This window comes from Phalacrocorax carbo, chromosome 23, assembly GCF_963921805.1.
Source record: "Phalacrocorax carbo chromosome 23, bPhaCar2.1, whole genome shotgun sequence".
Lineage (NCBI taxonomy): Eukaryota > Metazoa > Chordata > Aves > Suliformes > Phalacrocoracidae > Phalacrocorax > Phalacrocorax carbo.
In genome coordinates, this window is record NC_087535.1 from 5,358,115 (window position 1) to 5,379,928 (window position 21,814).

The following is a 21,814-nucleotide window of genomic DNA, read 5'->3' on the forward strand; positions in this document are numbered from 1 at the left end:
CCCTGCAAACAACCTGTCTCAAGCCCATGCTAAAAACAAGCACCCAGCCTGGGGTTGGGATCACCGAGCCCTACCAGGCAAGGGACGAACAAAACCAATCCCTCATTACCCTTATTCCTCCACAGAGATGTCCTTCCCTGCTCCAGCCTCCCTGTGAGTGGACTTGTGCCTACCAGAAAGCTGACTGTGAAGCAGTAAGTCATCCAGCATGGCCAGGCCAATCCACCCAGCTGTTTTAACTTAGCTCTTCTCTTCATTAAGCTTTGCTGTGCTCTTAACCCCTCTGTTCCCAGGGCAGCAGCTCCAGGGAACTCCCCGAGAGCTGGCTCACAGAGGGGAGAAGGGAGCAGAGCATCAGGTGTGAGCTACTCCATCAGCTGCAGCTCAAGGCCATGATAAACCCACTTCTTTGCAAGGAAACACTGAGTTTTGTGCTTAGCCGTGGCTCCAGAAGAGCTTGAACCATGTCCTGCAAATGTTTGCTTGTTTTCCAGCCTGTGCGGTCCCGTGCCCACAAAGGCCCTTTCCTGTTCTTGTGAGAAAACTCAAGGCTGCAGTTCCCTCCCTGCCCCAAGCCAGCTTCTGCTGCTTAACCACCAGGAGAAAGAGAAACTACACCAAGAATTGCATTTGCTCCCAAAAAACCTGGACTCTGGAAGGCAGAATCATTAATAACAATCCAGTTCTGGTTTCATTGGGGCAAAAAAAAAGGAAAAACCTAATGCTATGATCCCTCTTAGAGGTGTATTTCCAAAGGGGCCTTAAACCAAAATGTGGATTTGCACTGGCCCTTAGCTCATCTCAAAGGATGAGCAGCCAGCACGAGCTCCACGTGGGCTGCAGCCTGGGGATGTCAGTGCTGTCACTTAGCCTGCTGAAGATGGAGGACTCTGCACTGCGTACTGCTATATCCAGAGCCACAGCTGCAAATTTAGAAACATTGCCTGAATTTCTCTTTGTGCTCTCCCACGTCCTGCCCAGCTACAACTCCTGTCTGCTTGCATTTCATTTCTTAAAGCACTGCTTAGCAACATCACAGCCTTTTCGCTCTGAGCGCAAGGCAACCGGTTCCTCCCATTCCCACTCCTCCAACAGGAACCCACGGCGGGCACGCAGCCCTGTTCGCTTAACAGCACCGTCTGAGACAGAGCCAGGGCCGTAACAACCCCACGGCCTCGGTGGCACGAGGGCAGCTTGTGTCACCTCTTGGCAGCTCCAGCGTCTTTTTGTCTGTGGGAAGGCAGAAGGGTCCTCGTCCCCCCCGATGCCACAGATCTCACCTGCGCTTCCACGATGGACGTTTCTGCTATGGAGTAACATCCTCGCTGGAGCAAAGGACAGGTAATTACAGAGCCTTCAGTAAACCTTTTAAGCCATTCATCCCAAGTCCCCAGAGGGAAGCAGGTGAGACTACGATACGCATTGCACAAGAGATACGCATCTAGGGTATTTTATTTTATAAAAATATCTCCCCTCCCTTTGCAGTTTGTTTAAAAGGAATGGCAAAACAAACCAGGTAAGCTGCAAGTCGCCGCTGCCGGCGCTCCCAGCCCTCTCTTCTGCAGCGGATCCTCCCCAGCACCGGCGCGGACTCTGCGGGAGCTGCTCAGCAGATAAGCTGCTGGAGAACAGAGAAGGGCCTTGAACTAACAGTGAGGCACAGCTCTTTTTGCTCCACAGTTTGGAAACATGCGATCTCCCCAGTCGCCTTCGGCTGAGAGCGGAGGGAGGCAGGATGGGGCAGGTCCAAAATGAACAGGGAGTGCTGTGAAAGAGTCTGGAGCGAGGGAGAAGAGCAAAGGGGGACAGATAAAAGCACGAGACGGGCATGAGTCATGTTGGCGTATGGCCTCCAAAGACAGCCCTCGAGCAAAGAGGGTATGAAGTAAATTCCTAGTCAGGCAAAAATCCACTAAAGCAAAAGGCAACCCAAAATAGGCTCTTGCATACCTGTCTCCTCCGGCTCATCGTTAAAGGTTCAGCATCACACGAACTCGGGCTGTGTTTCTCGCTGCCATCTGATCATTCTTGGCCAGGCCAGGGCAGAGGTGGGAGCACTCCCGGTGCACTGGGAGAGCGCTCGCTCCCCGAGGCAGGCCCAGATCTCCGGCTAATCGTTGCAAAAGCTGCCTTCCTTCCCCAAAGAGTCAACATGAGGGCTGCGGGTCTTACACATGTCCACTTGCACACCCAGGAAAGAATCCCTGCTGCGGGCAGCCTCCTTCCGTTCAGCCTATCCACACCTACCCACTTAGGAGCTAAGGATGAAGGAGTTTAAGCCAGGATCCAGAAACCAGCCCTCCCAGACCTTTGGGGAAAGCTTGGATCCAAAGTCAAGCAGCGTGGCTCCAGCTATTGCTGTCGTAAACGCTGCTCTCCCACCCGGGGATTAGGAAAGCAAGCAATGCAGGTGTTCTGTGAGAAACACGCAACCCAGGCACGCCAGCTCTTTGGAAACCTAACAGCAGATCCATCAGCTGCGGCTCGCGCCGCAGCCTTGCAGCTGGGTGAGCCACAAGTCGGTTCCCCACTACGCTGGGGCTGGAAGCCGGCCAGCGAGCCTTCCTTCAGCTGCTGGCCTGCTTGTTTTTACAATAAAGAATCCAAACCCCAAGCCAGCTTTAGGAACATTTCTCGTCTGTGGAAACGGCATTTTTTGCACACTGAAGTTTCCACTTTAGAGAAACTTTTGCCGTTTATAGGGGCCAAAGGCATGGGGGAAGCGGACCCTTCTCTTCGGTGCTTGGATAGTGACCTGCACCCCTGGGTCCTGGGCTGGACCGTGGCCCTGCAGCACTGGAACAACGAGCAGCAGGAGAAACAAGCTCATTGTGGGGACCCTCAGTGTGCCAGAGAGCCCCAGTGGTGGAAAGTGCCCTACCCCACCCGTCTCCAATCTCTGCAGCAGAAGTGTCTCCTTCGGAGGCAGCATAAGCATCCCCCAGTATCCTAGATTAAGAATAAATCAAGGATTTTCAGGTCCCTTTTTCTTTCTTCCCCCGAAGTCACACTGCGGTAGCTTCTCAGCAAAGCTGGAAGAGCTCCGGTCACTGCGCTGAGGAAGGAGCAGCCACCAACAGCAAAAACCTCCAGCCACATGACGCTGTCACTAGGACAACTCCTTTACAAGCTTGTGTTTCTCGCACAGAAGTTTGGCGTCTCGTCCAGAGATGCTTCTACCAACCCTTAGAGCAGGGCACCACCTCCATCCCCACCAGCCTGGCTTTTTCCTTCCCCAGAGTTATCACTCGAAAAGGGCTGCAGGGACCAGAGAACCACCTCTTTGCTGTACAAACATGCCCTCCACAGGGCAGGGAAAAGAGTTTAGCTCATTTCCCTGTCCTTATTTTGGGTACAGCCCAACACTCCTCACTAGAGGCAGCTCAAGGGCAGCTTGAGACAAGTGCTTGAAGTCCTACTCTGCAAGAGCGCTGGGGTAACAGCAGAACAGCACAAGCACACCTGAGTTGAAAAGAGCCTGCGGGCACTAAATATCAGCTTGAGACACACTGGCAAAGCCACATAGAAAGGGCACACTGCCTAGCTCAAACTCCTGACGCTTATTCTTTGTTTGTACAAGCACCTAATTCCCTCCCAGATGTTTGCAAAAGCTCGGGAAGTTGGCACGGGAGCAAGGAGTTGGCTTTTAATTAACCAGAAGTCAAACACAAAAAGGACGTCAGCAACCTGCGAGCTGCACTGCTCCCCCCGACCGCAGCGGACAGCTCTTCTGCGGGTCCATACTCATCGGTGTCTCTCCGTGCCGCTGTTCTCTCAGGCCAGCATGTAAAAAAGGACTTTGCTGGTGCCGCTTACATTTCTCCTGATCCACTTTCAACACGCGCCATCGGGCGAGCTGAGCAGATGCATTTCCCGCCCCCCCCCCGCCCCAAACCGTAGCCGCAACGTCACGCTCCCCAAGGACACCCAGCGCGCCCAATGCCAGTCAGGTGAAAAACCACCAGCACAGAAAAGCAGGGTTAGGGACAACACAACCACCACCTCAACCACACCAGAAAAGCCGTTCCCCAACATCTGCCTCCAGCCCCCGCAGCTGCTGCGCAACAGCCAAACACCCTCCCCATCGCTCCACGGTTCTGCCCGGGTGCCACCCTGCCAGACGGGCTCAGGCACACGGCTTTCTGAGCGAGTCGAGCTCACAAACCCTCTCCCGCTGTCTCCGAAACGCTGCTGACCCAGAGCCTTGGGATGCCGGTGTGACTCGCAGCCGCAGCAGCCCAGGGGATGCCCCACGGCGGGGATGGGGAGCTGTAAGCCAGGCCTTGCCTGCGACACCTGCAAGCTGTGCAAAGGGATCCTGTAAAGGTGTCCTCTACCCCAGCCCCGCTTCCCTACACACACACACTCACCCGGAATTAACTTAGGTTTCCATCACATATATTTAAGAGAGGGATGTAGTACCAGAACCAGGCCCCGAACATAGGTCATCCTTGAACTGAGGTATTAACACTGGATAGCTTATAATTTGTTAAAAAGAGTCATTTCCCCCTCTTCGTTAGCGTAGTGTTTTTTGCATTGTCTGCCTGGCTTCGGGGCCTCCTGGGCTCAGCCTCGCAAGGATGAGCAGCAAGGCTTAACACCTGCTGCCGCCCTGAAGCGTCCGCTGGCTGTACGGCTGGCCCCGGTGGATCTTCACGTGTTTGGCTAAATGGTCACTGCGGGCAAACTTCTTCTCGCAGGTGGCACACTGGTACGGCTTGACACCGGAGTGGGAGCGCTTGTGACGGGAGAGCTCATCTGACCGGGAAAACCTGCAGGAGAAGGGAAGCATGGTAGATCCAGCCTAGACAGGGCAGGGAACGGGAGGCTCCCAGCATGTCTGAGGTCTGCCTCTGCCCCAGCCTCTTGGGCTGAGCCTAGACAGGTCATTCTGCTCTGCTCCATCCAGTCTACCCGTGAGGCACAGGCACCCCAGGCTCCTGCTGGAGGAATGGAGAGAAATAAACACCTCCAAGGGGTGATTTAGAGATAGGAAAAGAGGAGAATAATTCACCCAGTGAGCTCTTCATTTCTTTCCGCTGCTCTTAAGGGACACTGCGCACCTAATTCCTTCATTTGTTTTAGACCTGCTGAAACCTTTCGGGAGCTGAAGGCCCCAAGGTCAGATGCTGAGAGAAATTGCTTTTTGGGGCATCAGCCCAGGCTGGCAGTGGCTACAGGAGACCGGCCAGGGGCCTGGGTGGAAAGGCTTTACTATAACTCCCACATCAGCCAAGAATAGCATCGCTGTTGAGGGGAGGCTTGTTTTTCCCCAGAGCACATGGGTTCTCCCTGCAAACTCTGAGCACCCCGTTGTTTCTCAGAATGGCAGTGAGTTTTCACTGTCAGCCTGGGCTGGGTCAGGAGCTGGGGAGAGAGAAGCTGCCCATGAGCTGGCTTAAATATGGAGCACAAGGGAGGAAAAGCAAACACGCCCAGCCTGGAGCACAGAAGCAGAGGTTTGCCATGCCGAAGCAAGTTGACTGCTGTTCTGAGGATGCACCCAGTGTTCAGCCTGCGTCTCTGCGTAATTCCCACACCTGCAGCAGATCAGCTGAACAGCCTGGAAAGTCCCTTTAAGTACATGCGTGTCCCCACTTAATTCTCCTGCACCCTTTCTTCCACCTGGCACACACAGATCCAGACCTGGGGGCACCTGCAGCAAGTCGGTCCACAGCTGTCCTACGAGTGCCACCCCAAAGGTCACACCAGCACCCAATGGTCACAACAGCGTGCTTTGCACGTCCGAGTGTCAGGGGAGAGCTGGAGAGGGGCACTGGATAGGATTTACTCCTGTTCTGCCTCTAAGGAGCCAACACAGATGGCAGGAGTATTAGGACGGAAGGTTTTTTTCCATCTGGCTGAAACATGCCCACGCAAAGAAGCACAAAGCAAGGAGCTTCAGATGTAACCCCAGATTCCCAGCGATAGGATTTCAAGCTCACACCTGGTACGGTAAATACTGCGGCTGCTCACAAAAGGCTCTGCAAAAACAAAATGCGTCCCAAGACCATCCTCAGGTCTTCCGTGCAAACCACTGCCTCCTTTTCCAGCTTTATTGCGAGGAGCGAGTTTCAAGGTCTCAGCTCCTCATAGAAGGCAGGCCCAGGAGAAATTGCATGTGTATTTACAGTTAGGGCCACGTCTAGAAAAGGGAGGATGGCCAGGAGAAGCCCAGCCGCAGCCGAGTACATCACTCGATAGTGCAACTGCTCCCACGGAGCGGGAGGGCAGGGCAGCAAGCGAAGCAGCAGGATGCTGTCGTACAGGCCAGCACCATCCCGTCCTCCTTCCCAGAGGGAAAAGTGATGCTTGTGTGGCTGCCATCGCCCCCCTCCTCAATCCCCAGGCTCTGAGCGTCCGGTGCAGGAGGGTTTAGCAGTACTGGTTAGTACTGGAAAAAGAGCCGCTGCCTATAAACACGCGCTGTGGTTATAGGTGAAATGGAGGGACAGTTGCGGGTGGCAAAGGGACAGCAGCTCGGCAAGAGGGAGTCCCAAAATTCACATCTAGTCTCATACCTTCCAGAGCCTCACCACCCCGAGGCAGAAGCTCTAATACACCATTCGGGGAAGCAAAGCAGCGAGCGTATGCCAAAGCATTGCACAAGAAACCAGGAAAGCTCAGTGCTGCCAGCACCAGTTTTCTTTGTGATATGCTTTGAGATCTGCTGATGAAAAGAGCTACGCAAGACCCGAGGACTATTAGCCCTTCTTGCCAAAGGCTGTACTGAGCATCCTACCCCCAGGACAGGTACGCCGCACCAGGAAGAGAACACCATAGCAGAAAAATAATCAGAGAAGTGCAGCAAGATTAAAACAGGAGGGTTAATTTGGGGAACACAGATGAAAGAAAATGACAACCACCATCACGTGCAGAGCAAACAAAAGTAAATGCAACACGGAGATATGCTACAGGCCCGCAGGTGTCTGAGGGATACAAGCAGCCAGGGCAGGCAAAGAGCAAGAGAAAGCAAAGGGTTGCTAAACACACACAGAACTATGTGCTCCTGAGGAAGCAGCGAGACTCCGGTTTCCCGGGACAAATTTTAACGAGAAAAGGCATTTTTGTGCCCAAATGCAGAAATTGTCCTGAATTAGGCAGACAAAGCTTGCAAAATTACAACATCACTTGGAAAAGCTGTATTGCCAGAGGTTGCTTAGGCATTTGGTTCAAGGGGGATTTGGGGTGTTTGGGAGAAGTGTCAGCCACGCTTCCCCAGCTGGAGGTTTTCAGCACTTTTGGACTGAGTGAAAACTACCTAAAGCGCTCAACAAACTTTACTCCTCCAGGCCTCCTTCCAGCTCTCACCTATAATTCACTCAGGAAAGAAAATTTATGATTTTATCCTGGATTTTCACTAGCCAAGAGCTCTGCTGCATCTCAGCGAGCAACGGCCGGCCTTTGGTGGGGACACCCGTTCGCACAGAGTCCCGCGGCTCCCACTTACCGCCAGCCGCAGTTGGGCCAAGCACAAGTGTAGGGTTTCTCCCCGGTGTGCCGACGAAAGTGGGCCTTGAGGTGGGAACTCTTGGTGTACATCTTGCCGCAGCCCGGGTGCGAGCACTTATGGACGCGCACGAGGGAAGGGGGGGCTTTCTGGTACCTGGGGGTTGCCTCCGCCTCTTGCGCATCCCCCGCTGCCCCTGGCCTCATGGTGACTGGCAGGGGGGCAATTTTGACATACTTTTGGTCCATGATGGTTGCAGGGGGCTGGACCTGAGGGAGGAGGGACAGGTTTTGGCCCTGCAAGCTGATAACCAGCTGGGCCACCCGGACACCACATGTAGCACTCTGTGCTAGCGCGCTGCCACTGTCCATCTGGAGAGGCTGGATTTGGAGGACAACAGGGATGCTCCCAGCAGCTACCACCTGGTCACTGCCATCAGCTGTCCCTCCAGGCTGAGCAGCATTTGAGACATCATCTTCTTGAACCTCACAGGAGACAGGCTGTCCCCCAGGGCCACCTAAGCTGACCTCAGGTTTGATCTCGACCTTCCCTCCAGCTGGGTGAAGCTCGCTTGCTTCATCTTTGAGGAACTCAGCCTTCTCCCTTAGGAACTCCTCAATCTCCTCCAGGGTGGGAGTGAAGTCCTGGGAGAGGCTGCTGCAGAAGTCAGGCAGCCTGAGGTGAGCCTCGCAGGCAGGGACTCGGCGTTTTGCATCTTCCCCCTTTGCACCGGGCAGGGGGAGTGGGGTGCCTTCACAGTGGCTGGTGCTGCCCGCAAGGAGATGGCCGGAGCCTTCGGGGTGGCCGGACACCCTCTCGCTGCCGTGCCCCGGCAGGAGGGACGGCGGCATGCTGCGCTGCAGAGCACCGGCAAAGCTCTCGAGCAGGGAAGAGCTGGTCAAGGAGGGTAGCAGCTCCTGGCAGCTCACAGAGACCATTTGTTGACTCACGTCCTCTACCTACACAAAGCTCTTGGCTCGGCTGGATCAAAAGCCTCTGTAACAGCTCAGCTGGGGCTCCTGAGGCTGGGGAAATCTTCGTTCATCTGCAAGGGAACGCCACCAAGGTTATTTTCAAATTAAAAAAACAAACAAGAAAACCTCAACTTTTGAACAAAACGGACTGTGTGTTAGAAAGAAAACATCAAAACTAGTCAGCGGCCTTTGTTTTTAAAGAGCCTGTTGCTCAAAAAAGACATGCTAACCATTCTCCTATGCAAGACGCCAACAAGCTGCAAAGAGCTAGATTCCCCCCAGAAGCAAACTTCTCTGTGGAGTTTATTAAGGTAAAAATACACAGTGAAACACTTCACCCCTCTTCCACCTATGCCAGAGGGCAGGTATGCGCTGCTAGATGGGAGAGAGGATGACTTGTGGCTTACAACTAGGAGTTAATTGAGATCCAAGAGAGGGTGCTGGTTTCTCCATGCTGCAAACGGTACAGTCACAACCTGACGCAGACCTATCATGGCTGGATTAAAGCTAACTAGTCTGGGAACGGGTAACAAGACAGCTATGAGAGTGCCTGCTGCCAAACTGCTTGGGGCTGTGGTGAGCATTCACCAGCAACCACGCTGCTGTGGTTACACTGGCTATCGGTGCCTGAACGAGCGAGTTTAGAGCGGGTTCAGGCAGGTCTGCCCAAGCGCAGTCACACCTCCAGAAAGCATCGCAGACAGTCTGTCTGGGGTCAGCTCACGGGGGCCCTTGAGGACACAAACACCACGTTTCAAAATAGGTGAGAAAGACCACGGTATCTCCAGGTTAGGCCTTGTGCCATCTCCAGAAGGCGACTGGTCTCCCACAATTCGACACATCAAACCCCGCAGGCCCCGCTGTGGCTCACAGGTTGTGAGCGCAGTGCCTGAGCACCCACACACCATCCCTGCCCCTGCGAGACGGCCGCTCGGAGGCTGCATCCTGCTCCTGCAGCACCTGAACCACCCAAGGCGCAGGCACTTCTTACATTTAATGCAGAGAGTGAGTTTCCAAGAGAAAGAAAACCTATGCCAACGTCCCTTATGAACCTCTTCCAGAGTAAGTGAGTCCACGAGATTTCTGCGAAGCTGCAAACCAGTCAAGCCAGTCCTTATTCTCAGTGCTCCCTCAGGGCCCTGAGAGCTCCAAACGGGAATTTTTGAGAAGCAGTCTGGATACAGTATAAAGGCTCTTCCACTTAAGAAGAAATAATCCCCACATGGTTCAAAATCTGCTCAGTGCAAGCCGCCGCATTGCTTGGGGCCGTTGGCGGTGCTGCCCGCAGCCTGTCTCCAGCACAGCTCTGCAAGAACAAGTCATGATGAGCAGAGCCCATCGCGACTCGCGTGTGAGGTAAGGAAGGGGCTTGGGCCAGTCTCAACCTTCGGGCTTCAAGTTTTCATCACAACGCAAGTTCGTGCTCTGAACCGTCACCTTCAAGGCAGCACCCAATTCCCCTCCTTCCTCCACATCAACTTTATGATCTTCTTTCTGAGCTCTGCTTCTCTGACTCTCATCTCCTCTTTCTACAGGCTTCAGATGCTAGGAAAGCCCTCCCCCCTCTGGCTACCAAACACTTCTGTTTACTTCTTCCAGAAAGTCTTAAAACCTGATTTTCCAACGAGGTCTCCTTGCAGAGCAGCTCAGGAAGTCTCCATCCCTTCTGTATGCCCCCAGGAAAACGGAATTGAACTCTAAACGCCTTAGTTCAGAAGCCTCGTTCAGTACACATCTCGCACGTTCAGAGTGAGCAGCTCGGTTGAACAAGATGAAGAAAAGCACGGCCGGAGGGCAGGAAGGTCCGGTGGTTAAAGCTGCTGGCTTGGGACTGAGCAGACCCGCGGTGGGTCTCCTGCTCTGCTGCAGATCTCCCGTGCAACCTTGGGGTAGTTGTTGGAGCTCTCTTGTCCTCAGTTTCCCACCTAGGTGGGGGTAATAGTAACGCCCTACCTTGCAGAGCGGTGCTTAAAGGGAAACCTATAACCTGGTGGGTGCTCTGTTACTGACAGACTTCGCAGATACCCGTTACAGACATCAGCACCTTCTCAATCCACCTCAACGGTGCCTTCATCCCAGAAAAGCTACCGCAAGAAAATGGAGACCTGACTTTGGCCTTCAGGGAAGCAAACTGCGAGGCAAGGTCAACGTCCGCTTTGCATTTCTATTCCTATAGTTTTTCAAACCCCTAAGAGCACTCAATTACCGTATGAAATCAGCAGATGTGCAGTTTGAGCACGCAGAGAAAAAAGTAATTTGTCCAAGGTCAGCCAACAAGCAGGAGCTGGGAACTCAGCCGAGGGTTACGACTCTCCTCTCATGACTAAACAAGACGGACGAACACCTGTAACCTCTTCAGAGCCATGAATTACGTTCACAGTGTCCGTGCAAAACCCGGACCCACGAAGCCTTTCCGGACAACTACAACATGCTAAATAAGTCAGACACGTACAGGCGGCGCCACGTGTGGCAGATCCCTCGGCGATAAAGGGATGCCCCGCGCTTTGACCCGGCCAAGGACAAGCAAGCGTGAGCAAAGCCCGGCCCGCCTGCTGCCCCCAACCCCGCGGCGGGGAACGGAGCCCGGGGCACAGCCTGGAAGCCCCCAGGGCCGAGGGGACCCAGCCAGGCCGGGCGACTGCTCCATCCCCGGGGGGTGGGAGGAAAACTAAACCCACCACCACCACACACCCCCCGCGCCAGGCCGAGCTCGCCCCCGCCGAGCCGCCCCTCTGGGGCTGCGGGCAGCCTCCCGGCGAGCGCTGCGGAGCGGGGACCCCCCGCGCCCCCTTACCCAGCTCCGGTCCATGGCTGGCACGGCGGCTCCCGCGGCGCGGGGGCGGCTCCCGGCCCGGCCCGCCCCGCCCCGCCCCGGGCTCGGCTCCGGCCGCCGGCCCCGCACCGGGCTGAGCGGCCCCCGCAGAGCCCCCGCACCGGGCTGAGCTACCCCACACCGGGCTGAGCGGCCCCCGCAGAGCCCCCGCACTGGGCTTGGCCCCGGCCGCCCGCACCGCACTGGGCTGAGCTACCCCCCACCGGGCTGAGCGGCCTCCGCAGAGCCCCCGCACTGGGCTGAGCTGCCCCGCACCGGGCTGAGCAGTCCCCGCAGCGCCCCCGCACCAGGCTGAGCTGCCCCACACCGGGCTGAGCAGTCCCCGCACCGGGCTGAGCGGCCCCCGCAGAACCCCCGCCCCGGGCTTGGCTCCGGCCGCCCGCACCGCACCAGGCTGAGCGGCCCCGCACTGGGCTGAGCGGCCCCCGCCGAGCCCCCGCACTGGGCTGAGCTGCCCCGCACCGGGCTGAGCAGTCCCCACAGCGGCTCTGCAGCGGGCTGAGCGGCCCCCGCAGCGCCCCCGCACCAGGCTGAGCTGCTCCACACCGAGCTGAGCAGTTCCCGCATCAGGCTGAGTGGTCCCCACAGCGTTCCCCTGCACCGGCCCCGCACCGGGCTGAGCGGTCGCCGCAGCGTCCCCGCACCAGGCTGAGCTGTCCCGCTCCGGGCTGAGCGGTCCCCGCAGCGCCCCCGCGCCGGGCTGAGCTGCCCCGCACCGGGCTGAGCAGTCCCCGCACCAGGCTGAGCTGTCCCGCTCCGGGCTGAGCGGTCCCCGCAGCGCCCCCGCGCCGGGCTGAGCTGCCCCGCACCAGGCTGAGCTGCCCCGCACCGGGCTGAGCGGTCCCCGCAGCGCCCCCGCGCCGGGCTGAGCGGCCCTGCACCGGGCTGAGCGGCCCCCCGCACCGGGGATCCCCCCTCCCGCCCTGTCCGACTGCTGGGGCTGGCCCGGGGGATGCCTCGCCGCTGCCTCTTCCCCCTCTTCATCTCTGCTGGAAACTGTCTGGATTTCACCAATGTTTTCGGGGAAAAGAAGCCGAGCCCTGGCAGGCGGCAGCAGTAACGGCTGCTGCTGGCATCCATTTGGATGCAGGTTTTCATTCCAGGAGCAATAAGTTTTGGCAGGGCCCCAGCGTTCAGATGCTGCCGCGAGAAGGGGGTGCGTGAGGTCTCCTGTCCTCATCGCGGCTTTGCGGGGAGCTCGCAGCTTCTTGAGGCAGTCCTTGCAAGGCTGGGCTTGAGGATGGCCGAGGGGCAGCGCAGGCTGAGCCCCCCGAACCAGGCAGAGCAGACTCGCAGGCCGCCGGGAGCACTCCTCGGCCAGCAGCAGCGGCTCTCCAGGCTCGCAGGGTCACCCTGTAACGCCCGGTGTTCCTTCAAGCACCCTGCGACGGAAAAAGGCATGAGGGTAACAAAAACGTCAGCGCGCTGCCTCACGCACAGGGCAAAGATGCTGGTCAGAGAGGGGAGTCGCGTTTGCCTCTGCTCTCTCAAACCACGTGTGGGGTTTGACGGTGACAGTGGTTTAGGGTTAAATATTTCCAAGCAAAAAGGACAATTTTGCAGCTGGCAGTGCCCCTCTACGAGAGGAGATTCTCTCACCTACCACAGCCGAGCCCCATAAACCCAAGGACGTGAGTGCAGAGTTACTCTGCTTTGTAAGGAGCGTGAGATTCCGAGCCTGAACAAAAACTCCTGGGCCAGAGCAAGGCTTCACGTTTGAAAAACAAACAGAAAAGAAAAGAAAACAAAACAAAAACCGCGGAGGAAGGAGTGCGGTGGTGCGGTGAGGGCAGCCCAGGACTGTTCCCCTGCCTCGCTGCTGCGCCTCCGGGTGCCACTGACATTACAGACCCTGAAGCTGAGGTGAGGGGTGAGTGCTGGGAATACTTAAATTCCTTGGAGGGTCTGGGAAAGCCTTAGCTCTTCGAAATCCTCGGGCACTACCCCTGTGAACCTGCAGGCTTGGGCTTACACCGCGCCAGGACACCACCGGGGGTACCAACAACCCTTCCTCTAGGTTTGAACAGCACCTAGTGGAGCAAGCGGGATGTTCACGGCAGAGACCCACGAGTAACGCGTTAAAGCAGGTCACGGGAAGAGCAGGCGGCTCCGCGCCCCGCCGCTCCGCGGGGGCCGAGGCCGGGAAGAGCCGGCGCCTTCCCCCGGCCACGCGCGGGGCCCCACGCGAGGGCTGCCGGCCGGCCGAGGAGATCCAGGGGCCGCCGCCACCTCCCGCTGGGGGAGACCCCGCCCGGCCACACCCACGGCCACACCCACGGCCCCGCCCCTCGGTGGCGCCCCCCGGCGGCTCCCCGCGACGCCGTTCGTTCAGCAACACACACGAGTTGTCCCCATTTAAACACCTTTTATTTCCTCCTCTTCATAAAAATTTATAATAGCCTTCCTCTTCCATTGTATACAAAATATTTACTCTACCGAATAAATAAAACACGAACATTTGCAGACGGTGTATGACCTCAAAAGACAAAAAAAATTACCAGCATCCATACATAGAATCACAGAATCATCAAGGTTGGAAAAGACCTCCAGGATCATCAAGTCCAACTGTCAACCCAACACCCTCAGGCCTCCTAAACCATGCCCTGGAGTGCCATGGCTACACATCTTTTAAATACCCCCAGGGACGGGGACTCCCCCACCTCTCTGGGCAGCCTGTGCCAGGGCCTGACCGCTCTGGCAGGGAAGACATTTTCCCTCATCTCCAACCTAAACCTCCCCTGACGCAGCCTGAGGCCGTTCCCTCTTGTCCTGTCACTGATGACTTGGGAGCAGAGACCAGCCCCCCCCTCACTCCAGCCCCTCTCAGGCAGCTGCAGAGAGCGAGAAGGGCTCCCCTCAGCCCCCTCTTCTCCAGGCTAAACCCCCCCAGCCCCCTCAGCCGCCCCCCAGCACACTTGTGCTCCAGACCCTGCCCCAGCCCCGCTGCCCTTCTCTGGACACGCTCCAGCCCCTCAAGGGCCTTCTTGTCCCGAGGGGCCCAAACCTGAGCCCAGCATTCGAGGTGGGGCCTCCCCAGTGCCGAGCACAGGGGCACCATCACTTCCCACATCCTTCCCCAACCTAGAGATTCGCAATAGTCTCACATCAAAAAGACACTTGCCCTTCACCCGTCTGCTCCCCACCTCAGCCCCGGCACCCCCTGTCTCACAGAGGGCGAGGAGAGGTGCAGCGCGGGAAGGCGGCAGGAGGGCACCCACTACCTGAAGCAGCGAAGCTCCCAGTAACCGCGTCCAGAGAGCTCGTACCGACACCTGCAGTTGTACCGTACACCTGAGTCCTGGAGAGGCTTCTGTGTTCACTCGGGTCACGTCAGTAACCGCGCGTAAGGGCCACGCTTACGTTCAGCACACACGCCTGCGTCCCTTGCTGGTCTATGTGGGACCCCGACGCGGAGAAGCTGTCCTCAGCAGAAGCACGCCGGGTCAGCCAGACAGGACAATCTTACACAGAAAGGAGTTTCTCACCAGATGCTCTGGAAAACGCCTCTCCTGTCAGCCCCAGCGACAGCCGGAACTAGGAAGCAAGGCTTTTGGTAATAGCAGAGCTTGTGGACAGGGCCATTGCACTGACAGCAAATGCAACAGCTTTCACGGGTTGGGGGAAGGCAGCTGCTGACAGCCCCGGCTCAAATCCTGAGCTCAGGCTTTGCAACCAGCTTTGGCGACGTGGCTGGGATCACGCTGGCGTGAGGCTGCAAGCACGAAAGGTTTCGAAGTGCTTTATGGACAGGGCAAGACCACGTCGAGGAGCACCCACTGCCAGGGCAGAGCCAGCCCAGCCCCAGCCCCTCACATTGCTACAAACCTCAGTTTCCCCTGAACCCCCTCTTCCTCCTGCTCCCTCGCCCTGATCTCTCCCTGTTCTCCTCTGAGAATGATGCCTTGTCTTCCCTCCCGCTGAACTCAGCCGCAGAAAGCTGCTCCCCGCCACCCACCCAGGGCCGGACCGCACGTGGCAGCCTCCTCTCCTGCAAACAGACAGCCATGCTCTTAGGGCAAACAGCCCAAATGTGTTTGGGCTTGAACTCCCACGGGACACAGGGTTAGCTGGGTCTTGGCAAACACTTCTTCCCATACCCATCTGCCCACCATGTCAGTAGCTGGCAGAGGGCCCAGGGGCTTCTCCTGGTGCGGCAGAAGGGTGGGAAGGAGAGGAGCAGTTAGTGAATTCGCTGGGTTTCACCCCGTCCCGGCTGGAGAACTGGGAAGAAGGGTGCCAGAGGGAGGGGAGAAATCAGAGTCTCTTCGTGGATAACCAAGCAGCCATTCTCATACTTGCTGAACGGGCTAAAACAAGCGCACTGCAGCCAGAGGACAAGTGCATAAGGAGCCCCTGGTTCAGACTGGATCGTGTCTCCCAGCTGGAACAGAGAAAGAGCTCTGTCGTCCGTCCAGTCACAGGTCAGGCCAAAGCAAGATGACGGGCACCCGTCGGGGATGCAGCAGCGAAGGGCAAGAGCAGCTGGCTGCAGAGTGACAAGTTCAGTCGCTCAGCGGGCTTTTCTGAACGTAAATGAAGTAAATGCAGGCACCTCCCTGGAAGCGTGTCTGAATCATGAGAAAACTGGACAAACCCAGCCTGCCCTCTCCCAGGACCAGTGAGATCAGAGCCAGCACTCTGGACGCAGACACCAGACTTGCTAAGGAGAGGCAGGGGCCAAGTTTGTGACCCAGCGCAATGAAGGGGACGGGAGAACAGGGAGGCTGAAGACACCTTGATCCATCACTGAAAGACGGGTCTGAGACCCGACCTGCGCTGACTAATCCCGAGCCCCTGCTGCACACGCCGTGAGCCCAAACCTACTCCCGTCCCTCACCGTGAGCCCAAACCTACTCCTGTCCCCCAGCTACAGCCAGGCTACAGCTGCCCCGAAGCCACCTCAGCGGGTGGAGGGCAGGTCAGTCAGGGAATCTGGTGGCTTTAAGCCTTCTCCTCTTGAGGGACAGATGCAAGTTATGGATCAACAACTGCAGCATCTTGTTCTTCCACGTTCCAAACCAAAGGACGTTATAAAACAAGGCTGTCTCCCCCCTCCAGCCCGCTGCTTTTTTAAGGATCGCTTTGATGTCTGTAATGAAGCATTCAAGGCCTTTATCAACAAACCCATACACCTGAAGTTTGGTGTGGAAGTACTCTTTAGGCACTTAAACAGATGGCTCAATTATCAGCAGCACTTAGCATCATAGCAGCCTCCACGTACAAAGGTTCCCCATATTTTACACAAGAAACAATAAAGGACACTTCAGCACTCAGTTTTTTCAGTTCAAAAAATCTAGGGTCAGAGGCTACTAGGAGCATTCATCCAAGAAACACCCCACCTTTGGCCATAACGTTTTGCCTCAAAGACTTTCACCCGAAGCCTGAAGGGGACAGAGACCAGGGTAGGAAGTACAGATAAAAAACTCTTTCCGTAGGTGGTTAAGCAGCGGCCAAATCCATCCCCAAAACAGCTGCATTTCAGCACACAAACCTTGCTGTGGGAAAGGGAGGCTGGTAGGCATATAATTTGAGAAGAAATAAAACAAAAACAGTCACCCTTTACGGGAAAGAGATGTTTAAAAAACTTAGGAGAAGCCCTCTCAGGAGCCATCTGCAGACAGAGGGGGAGTAACCTTGCTTCCATGCCAAGGAATAGTCTGACAAGACCCTGCAAAAATAGAAACATTTTGCCCTTCAGCCGAACCTCACAAGCGCATCTCGCTGCCCACACACCTCCGCAGAAAGTTAGTCACAAACACTTTGTTTAGACCAGCCAAAGTTAAGGGCTGTTGAACAACTCCTGCATACTCACAGCCTAGCCTCCAAAGGACTAAATTCCTGCTTTCCCCTACGCACTCTAGGCAGAGTTTGGATCATTTCAAAGTCTAAGTGCTGACTGTGGGCCAGGACCTTGACTCCTACGTGGTGTATGGGTAGTCTTCGAGTGGTAGAAACCTGCCACCAGCAGAATTATTCCAGCTGTCCAACTTTTAACTGGAATGGGACTGGCCAGAAGGACATGCAGCTGCAGCCACTCTTCTGCCAACTGAAGATGACTCACACCCGGGAGCTCCAGAACCCCAACAACCAGGAGCATTTGGTCCCAGTGCTATGGCAGCAAGAGGCCCTTTGCCTTACTCTACCAAGTAATCCTGTTTATGCTGTGCCTCAGTAAGAATCTTGACTCCTGTCTGGAAATAAATTTTTAAAAGCCCAAACAAATATAACATAGTAAATATGTAACCTGGGTCAGCAAATCACAGGCACAAACAGCATCACGAGTTTCTGTCTTGCTCTTTCTTTTGTCCAACACACCAAGAGCTAGGCTTACCCTGCTCTGGAAGCAGCTGCCAGAGTGGCTCTAGGCACGTTTTAACCTTCCCACCTCCTGTTTACGAGGCTGTTTCCAGCAGCCTCTCCGGGTGTGCTGGCAAGGTGTTAACCCAGCCACCGTGCTGGGTCCTGGGACACAGCGTGCTCTGCAAGGTGCGCTCCTGCCAGCCTGCAAGCACAGCCAAACGCCTTTCTGTCTGACTGGAAAGAATAGTCTGGCCTAGAAGGTTGCTCTGGGGACATATTTTTGAAGGAAAACAGACACAGCCAGCAACCAACCCCAGGTACCAACCCCGGCAGTGACTGCTGCTGAGTTCAGCTAGCCGTCAGCAGACGAGCAGTTCCTCCAGCCTCCTCAGGCCTGGTACGCCTGCTCGCAGGCAGCCTTCCAGGAGAGCCCTCCCTGTTCTACTTCACTGTCACAGGACTGAAAACCCTCTGAGAATAGATTTTCCCTGTGATACAGCAGCATCTTTTAGGGGCCAGCTGTGGAAGAAGCACAGCAGCCTAGATCTGTTAGGGCAGAGAGCAGGTGGCAGTTCTAAGCTCTGAGGCATGAAAGGTCAGAGTTACTGAGAATTGTGGAGGAAAGCTAAAAACAATCCTTAAAAACATTAAAAAACCCCAAACGTTAAGAAGTACTTTCCTTCTGATGCAACTCGGTACATAGGTAAAAGATAAATCACCTTTTGGAATTGGTCCTAATGAAACGTTACTTGTTTTTCCAAAACAAGACATAGTAACTTTTCTCCTAAATGGTTTCTCTCAGTCAGAACAGAGGTGGGGAAGGGCGGAAGCCTGCATGCACACATGTGCACCCCCTCTGCTCCGTGGCCAAACCTTAGCCACCCATCTTTTTTTTTTTTTTTCCAAGGAAATCTCCTCCCAGCATCCTATTTGCAGAAGTATTGCTCAAGAAGTTGAGTAAAACTACAGCAAGCAGGAGAACAGGATACAGCTGTAACTGGTAAACAGGTGAGCCAATGATTTCTTCCCTTCCCTCCCTGTCCCACTGCTGCTTCTGCTCAGAAACACAACCCGTTATTAAAGGAAAAGTCCATTTCCTTCCTCTCCCCTGTATAACCCCCTTTGGTGCTGGCTGTGCAGTGCTTTCTTTCGATAAAGGCACCTTTGGAAAGCACTGATGGCCCGAAGCACAATGCCCCGATGCCTCGTATTTACACCTGAGATTAACCCTGTTGCATCTCTCCTGCCCCCAGCCCCAGAACTGTCCCCCCAGGGCTACGGCAACAGCATGGGGAGAGCAGGTGCTGCACGAGGCTTCCCGCAAGCGGCCACGTGAACACACGCACATCTTATTCTGCCACGTGCGGGCACCCGCATGCTGCCCTTGTGCCTTCCACATCACACTGAATACTTCACCATGTCACTCTTATCAAAGACAACTTTGGTCGCAAAGTAAATGGCTACCAGGCCAAAGCCGGCAGCTGACACCATGTAGGCAGTCACTGACTGCGTAAACTGGACGATGGACCCCATGAGAAGGGAGGGGACAACCTGAGAGAGGAGGAAAGCACTGTCCAAAATAGCCAGGTCCAGGCAGATCCCTCGGCCAGGAGCCACCGAGTCCGATTCTCCCACCATCATCATGAGCGAGACATCGCAGGAGGAGCTGACGCACAGAGCCGAGCCGACGGCTGGAGGAGAGGAGGAGGAAAGGGAAGAAGAGAAGAGGCTCCCAGTATGTCCATTCTGGTAAGGCAGCTTCTGGCTGGAAAGGTGGCCTTTAGAGAAGGCTGATTTCTTGTCCAATCGAGCTGCGTCTTCCTCCTCTTTGCTCTTGTATTTATGCAAAAATACCTAGGGGAAAGAAGGAGGGCATGTGAGGAACGAGTAGGTAGGGTGGAGCCCAGCACCTGAGGTGGGGGGTGGAGGGGGCTCCGTTTTTTGTGCAAGAGAGTAAAATCACTCCATGCTCTGTGTGCGTTGGGTCAGGCTGTTGGAGGTGGGGAGCGCCAGCAGTGAGCCTGGCCCATCTGAGATGGCCTCCAGGAGCCAGCCTGGTTTTTCCTGACTGGCATGGGATTCAAAGCAACCCTGACTCACCGGGGGAATCTGGCCAAGTGGTGCCTCTGTTGTGTTGAAGCTCTGGAGCTCAGTAGAGTGCTGCAGCCCAAAGCCAGCCCAGGCTCTGCACCTGGGGACATTCTGTGCTGAGCCGTGGGTTGTCACCTCCTTCACCAGGTGCCAAGGGAATCCAGGCACCAACTACTGCTCACCCCATCCTGAAATCAGCTAATGCACGCTTGCAGGGCTGGAGCGAAGGGCCAGAGCCCACTTTGGACACATCCCTGAGCCAGTGCACTCCAGTGCAAACAGAAGTGCTTATAAAGTGGCTGCAAGGAATTGAAAACCTTCCTGCAGAAGAGCCCAAAGGGCAGACGAACAGGTCAGAGCCCTGGATGCACGGCCACTTCTCAGTGTCTGGGATACTTAAAAGTGACATCAGCTGAGATGGCACAGTGCTGGGAACTCAGGAAAGAGCTCTTTTCTCAGCTCTGCAACAGACCGTGCATGCACGACCTCAGCTGAGTCGCTTCATTTGACTGCCCTGAGCCTCCTCACTCAGGCTAGAAAAGGGCGACAGGGGGAAGAAAATATCTTTTTCTTCTCACCCTTTTTTGCCTCACTCTGCTCAAGCTGTGAAATCTCTGGGGCATGGCTCACTCCAGCAGTATTCACACAGAGTATTTGGATCACAAAGCTCTCCACGTTAACACCAACAAATAATGGGCAGTCATGTGCGGACAGTGAAAATGCTGCAGAGCTCCAGCTTTAAAACTCCAGGGCATTTGCAATTATGCACAACCACTGGTCTGCATGGGGTAGAGCAGATAACGAAGGACATGTTAATCTATTATCCGCATGGTGAGACTGAACAAAGAAAATAAAAAGGACAACATAGCACCTGTTTGAGCACCGAGTGCACGGTACCCAGCCGCAGGGCTCCGAGGGGCTTGCCTGAACTATCCTGCCTTTTGCAGGAGGGACCTGGACACAGATCAACCGCTGGCGCGCGCGTGCGGGCACTCCAGCTCTGATGCAGGCCATCCCAAAGCTTACAGCAGCCTTGGCACCCACACGGCTACACCCAGCCCTGCCCTAGTGTGTGTCAGCACCAGCCAGTCTCTGTTCATGCTGCCCCAGGCCATGGCTGCAGATCTGTAGCACAAACAGTTTCAGATTCAGTTGGAGAAGAGAAGCCAGATGAGAACTTCACTAAATAGCAATCGTCTTCCAAAAGCTTTACCTGGGCTCTGCTCAGCTGCTCACTATACCCTTCAAGTCCTCAATTCTGCCTAGGCTCATGATTTTATGCTTAAATGCATCAATCCAAGACCATCACTTATCTTATGTGGAGCTTAAAAACCCTCCCACGTGCCTCCTATTGCCATCAGACTTCAAAGCAACTCAAAACCCAGCACAGAAAGGGCATCGTGTGAGCCAAACTAGGATGTCCCCCACAGTTCCAGCCCTTCATATTTGACAGTGACATTCCCAGAAGCCTGCTCAGCTGCCCTGAAGGCCCACGCCACATCTTCTTAGTTTCTATACTGATCCAGGCTAGAACTTCAGAGATAAAGAGTTCTGGCAGGGGTGTTTGAATACCTAGTGTGGAGAATTAATTTAAATCTAGAGAAAATTACTTAAACACATACTCACAGGAATGAGCTTAGTGAGAACTTATGCTTTAAAATCACCCCTTGTAACACAGGATAGAACCACAGGAGTCACTGGTGCCTCAATCAACAGCTTCATCTCTGCCTATAGTTGATGGGGAGTTGTGGGAAGGAAGAACCTAGCTCTCCCATATCTCCTGCAGAAGGTGCGAATGCCCACCATGCATCTCACCTCTACCAGGCTTTTAGGAGCTGTTAGAACATGCAGATATTGTCCTCCTGTTCAAGACAAGGTTTAGTGGCCATGCGAAGACGAGAGGGCATGCAGGAGAACAGAGCGACTTACACAGCCTGCGCAGAGCAAGGAGCTCCAGCTGAGGTGGCCTCGCAGGCTTTCGCCAACGATCCCGCACAGGGTGGAAGCAACAGCCACTCTGGATGCCCCTTCTGCTGATTCGCGTCGGGAGGAGTGTTTAAAGTTAAAAAAAAAAAAAAGAAAAAAAAAGTAAAAAAAGAGAGGGAAGAGAGGAAGCAGGAATGACGGAAGGCAAACAAAAATGATGACAGATTTCAACAGTAAGGA

The 21,814-nt window shown here is 55.3% G+C and overlaps 2 protein-coding genes across 10 annotated transcripts in view; both read right to left on the reverse strand.

Annotated features, from left to right (window-relative positions):
* Positions 1 to 4,381: 4,381 nt before the first annotated feature.
* LOC104041211 (Krueppel-like factor 15) lies at positions 4,382 to 11,961 on the reverse strand. 4 transcript variants are annotated; one of them, XM_064472035.1, is made up of 3 exons: positions 11,784 to 11,961; positions 7,451 to 8,495; positions 4,382 to 4,772 (listed from the first exon to the last, which is right to left on the reverse strand). In XM_064472035.1, the coding sequence occupies exons 2-3, from the start codon at positions 8,386 to 8,388 to the stop codon at positions 4,595 to 4,597; spliced, it is 1,116 nt and encodes a 371-aa protein (XP_064328105.1). In that variant the 5' UTR covers positions 8,389 to 8,495; positions 11,784 to 11,961; the 3' UTR covers positions 4,382 to 4,594. The 4 variants fall into 4 exon arrangements, with proteins under 4 accessions (XP_064328105.1, XP_064328102.1, XP_064328103.1 ...); XM_064472032.1 differs by lacking the exon at positions 11,784 to 11,961 and adding an exon at positions 11,219 to 11,312; XM_064472033.1 differs by lacking the exon at positions 11,784 to 11,961 and adding an exon at positions 10,631 to 11,048.
* Positions 11,962 to 14,155: 2,194 nt separating this feature from the next.
* The window catches only part of SLC45A3 (solute carrier family 45 member 3), a 40,940-nt gene continuing 33,281 nt past the window's right edge, over positions 14,156 to 21,814 (reverse strand). For all 6 annotated transcript variants that reach the window (XM_064472362.1, XM_064472360.1, XM_064472359.1 and 3 more), the window contains one exon: positions 14,156 to 19,411. In XM_064472362.1, the coding sequence (XP_064328432.1) occupies positions 18,956 to 19,411 (456 nt within the window). In that variant the 3' untranslated portion in view covers positions 14,156 to 18,955. The remainder of the gene's footprint in view (positions 19,412 to 21,814) is intronic.

Coding starts and splice junctions, on each gene's coding strand:
- LOC104041211 (XM_064472035.1), bottom strand. CDS start 8,388: ATGGTCTCTGTGAGCTGCCAGGAGCTGCTACCCTCCTTGACCAGCTCT. Junction 4,773..7,450: donor TGGCCCAACTGCGGCTGGCG/GTAAGTGGGAGC, acceptor CTTCTCCTGCAG/GTTTTCCCGGTCAGATGAGC.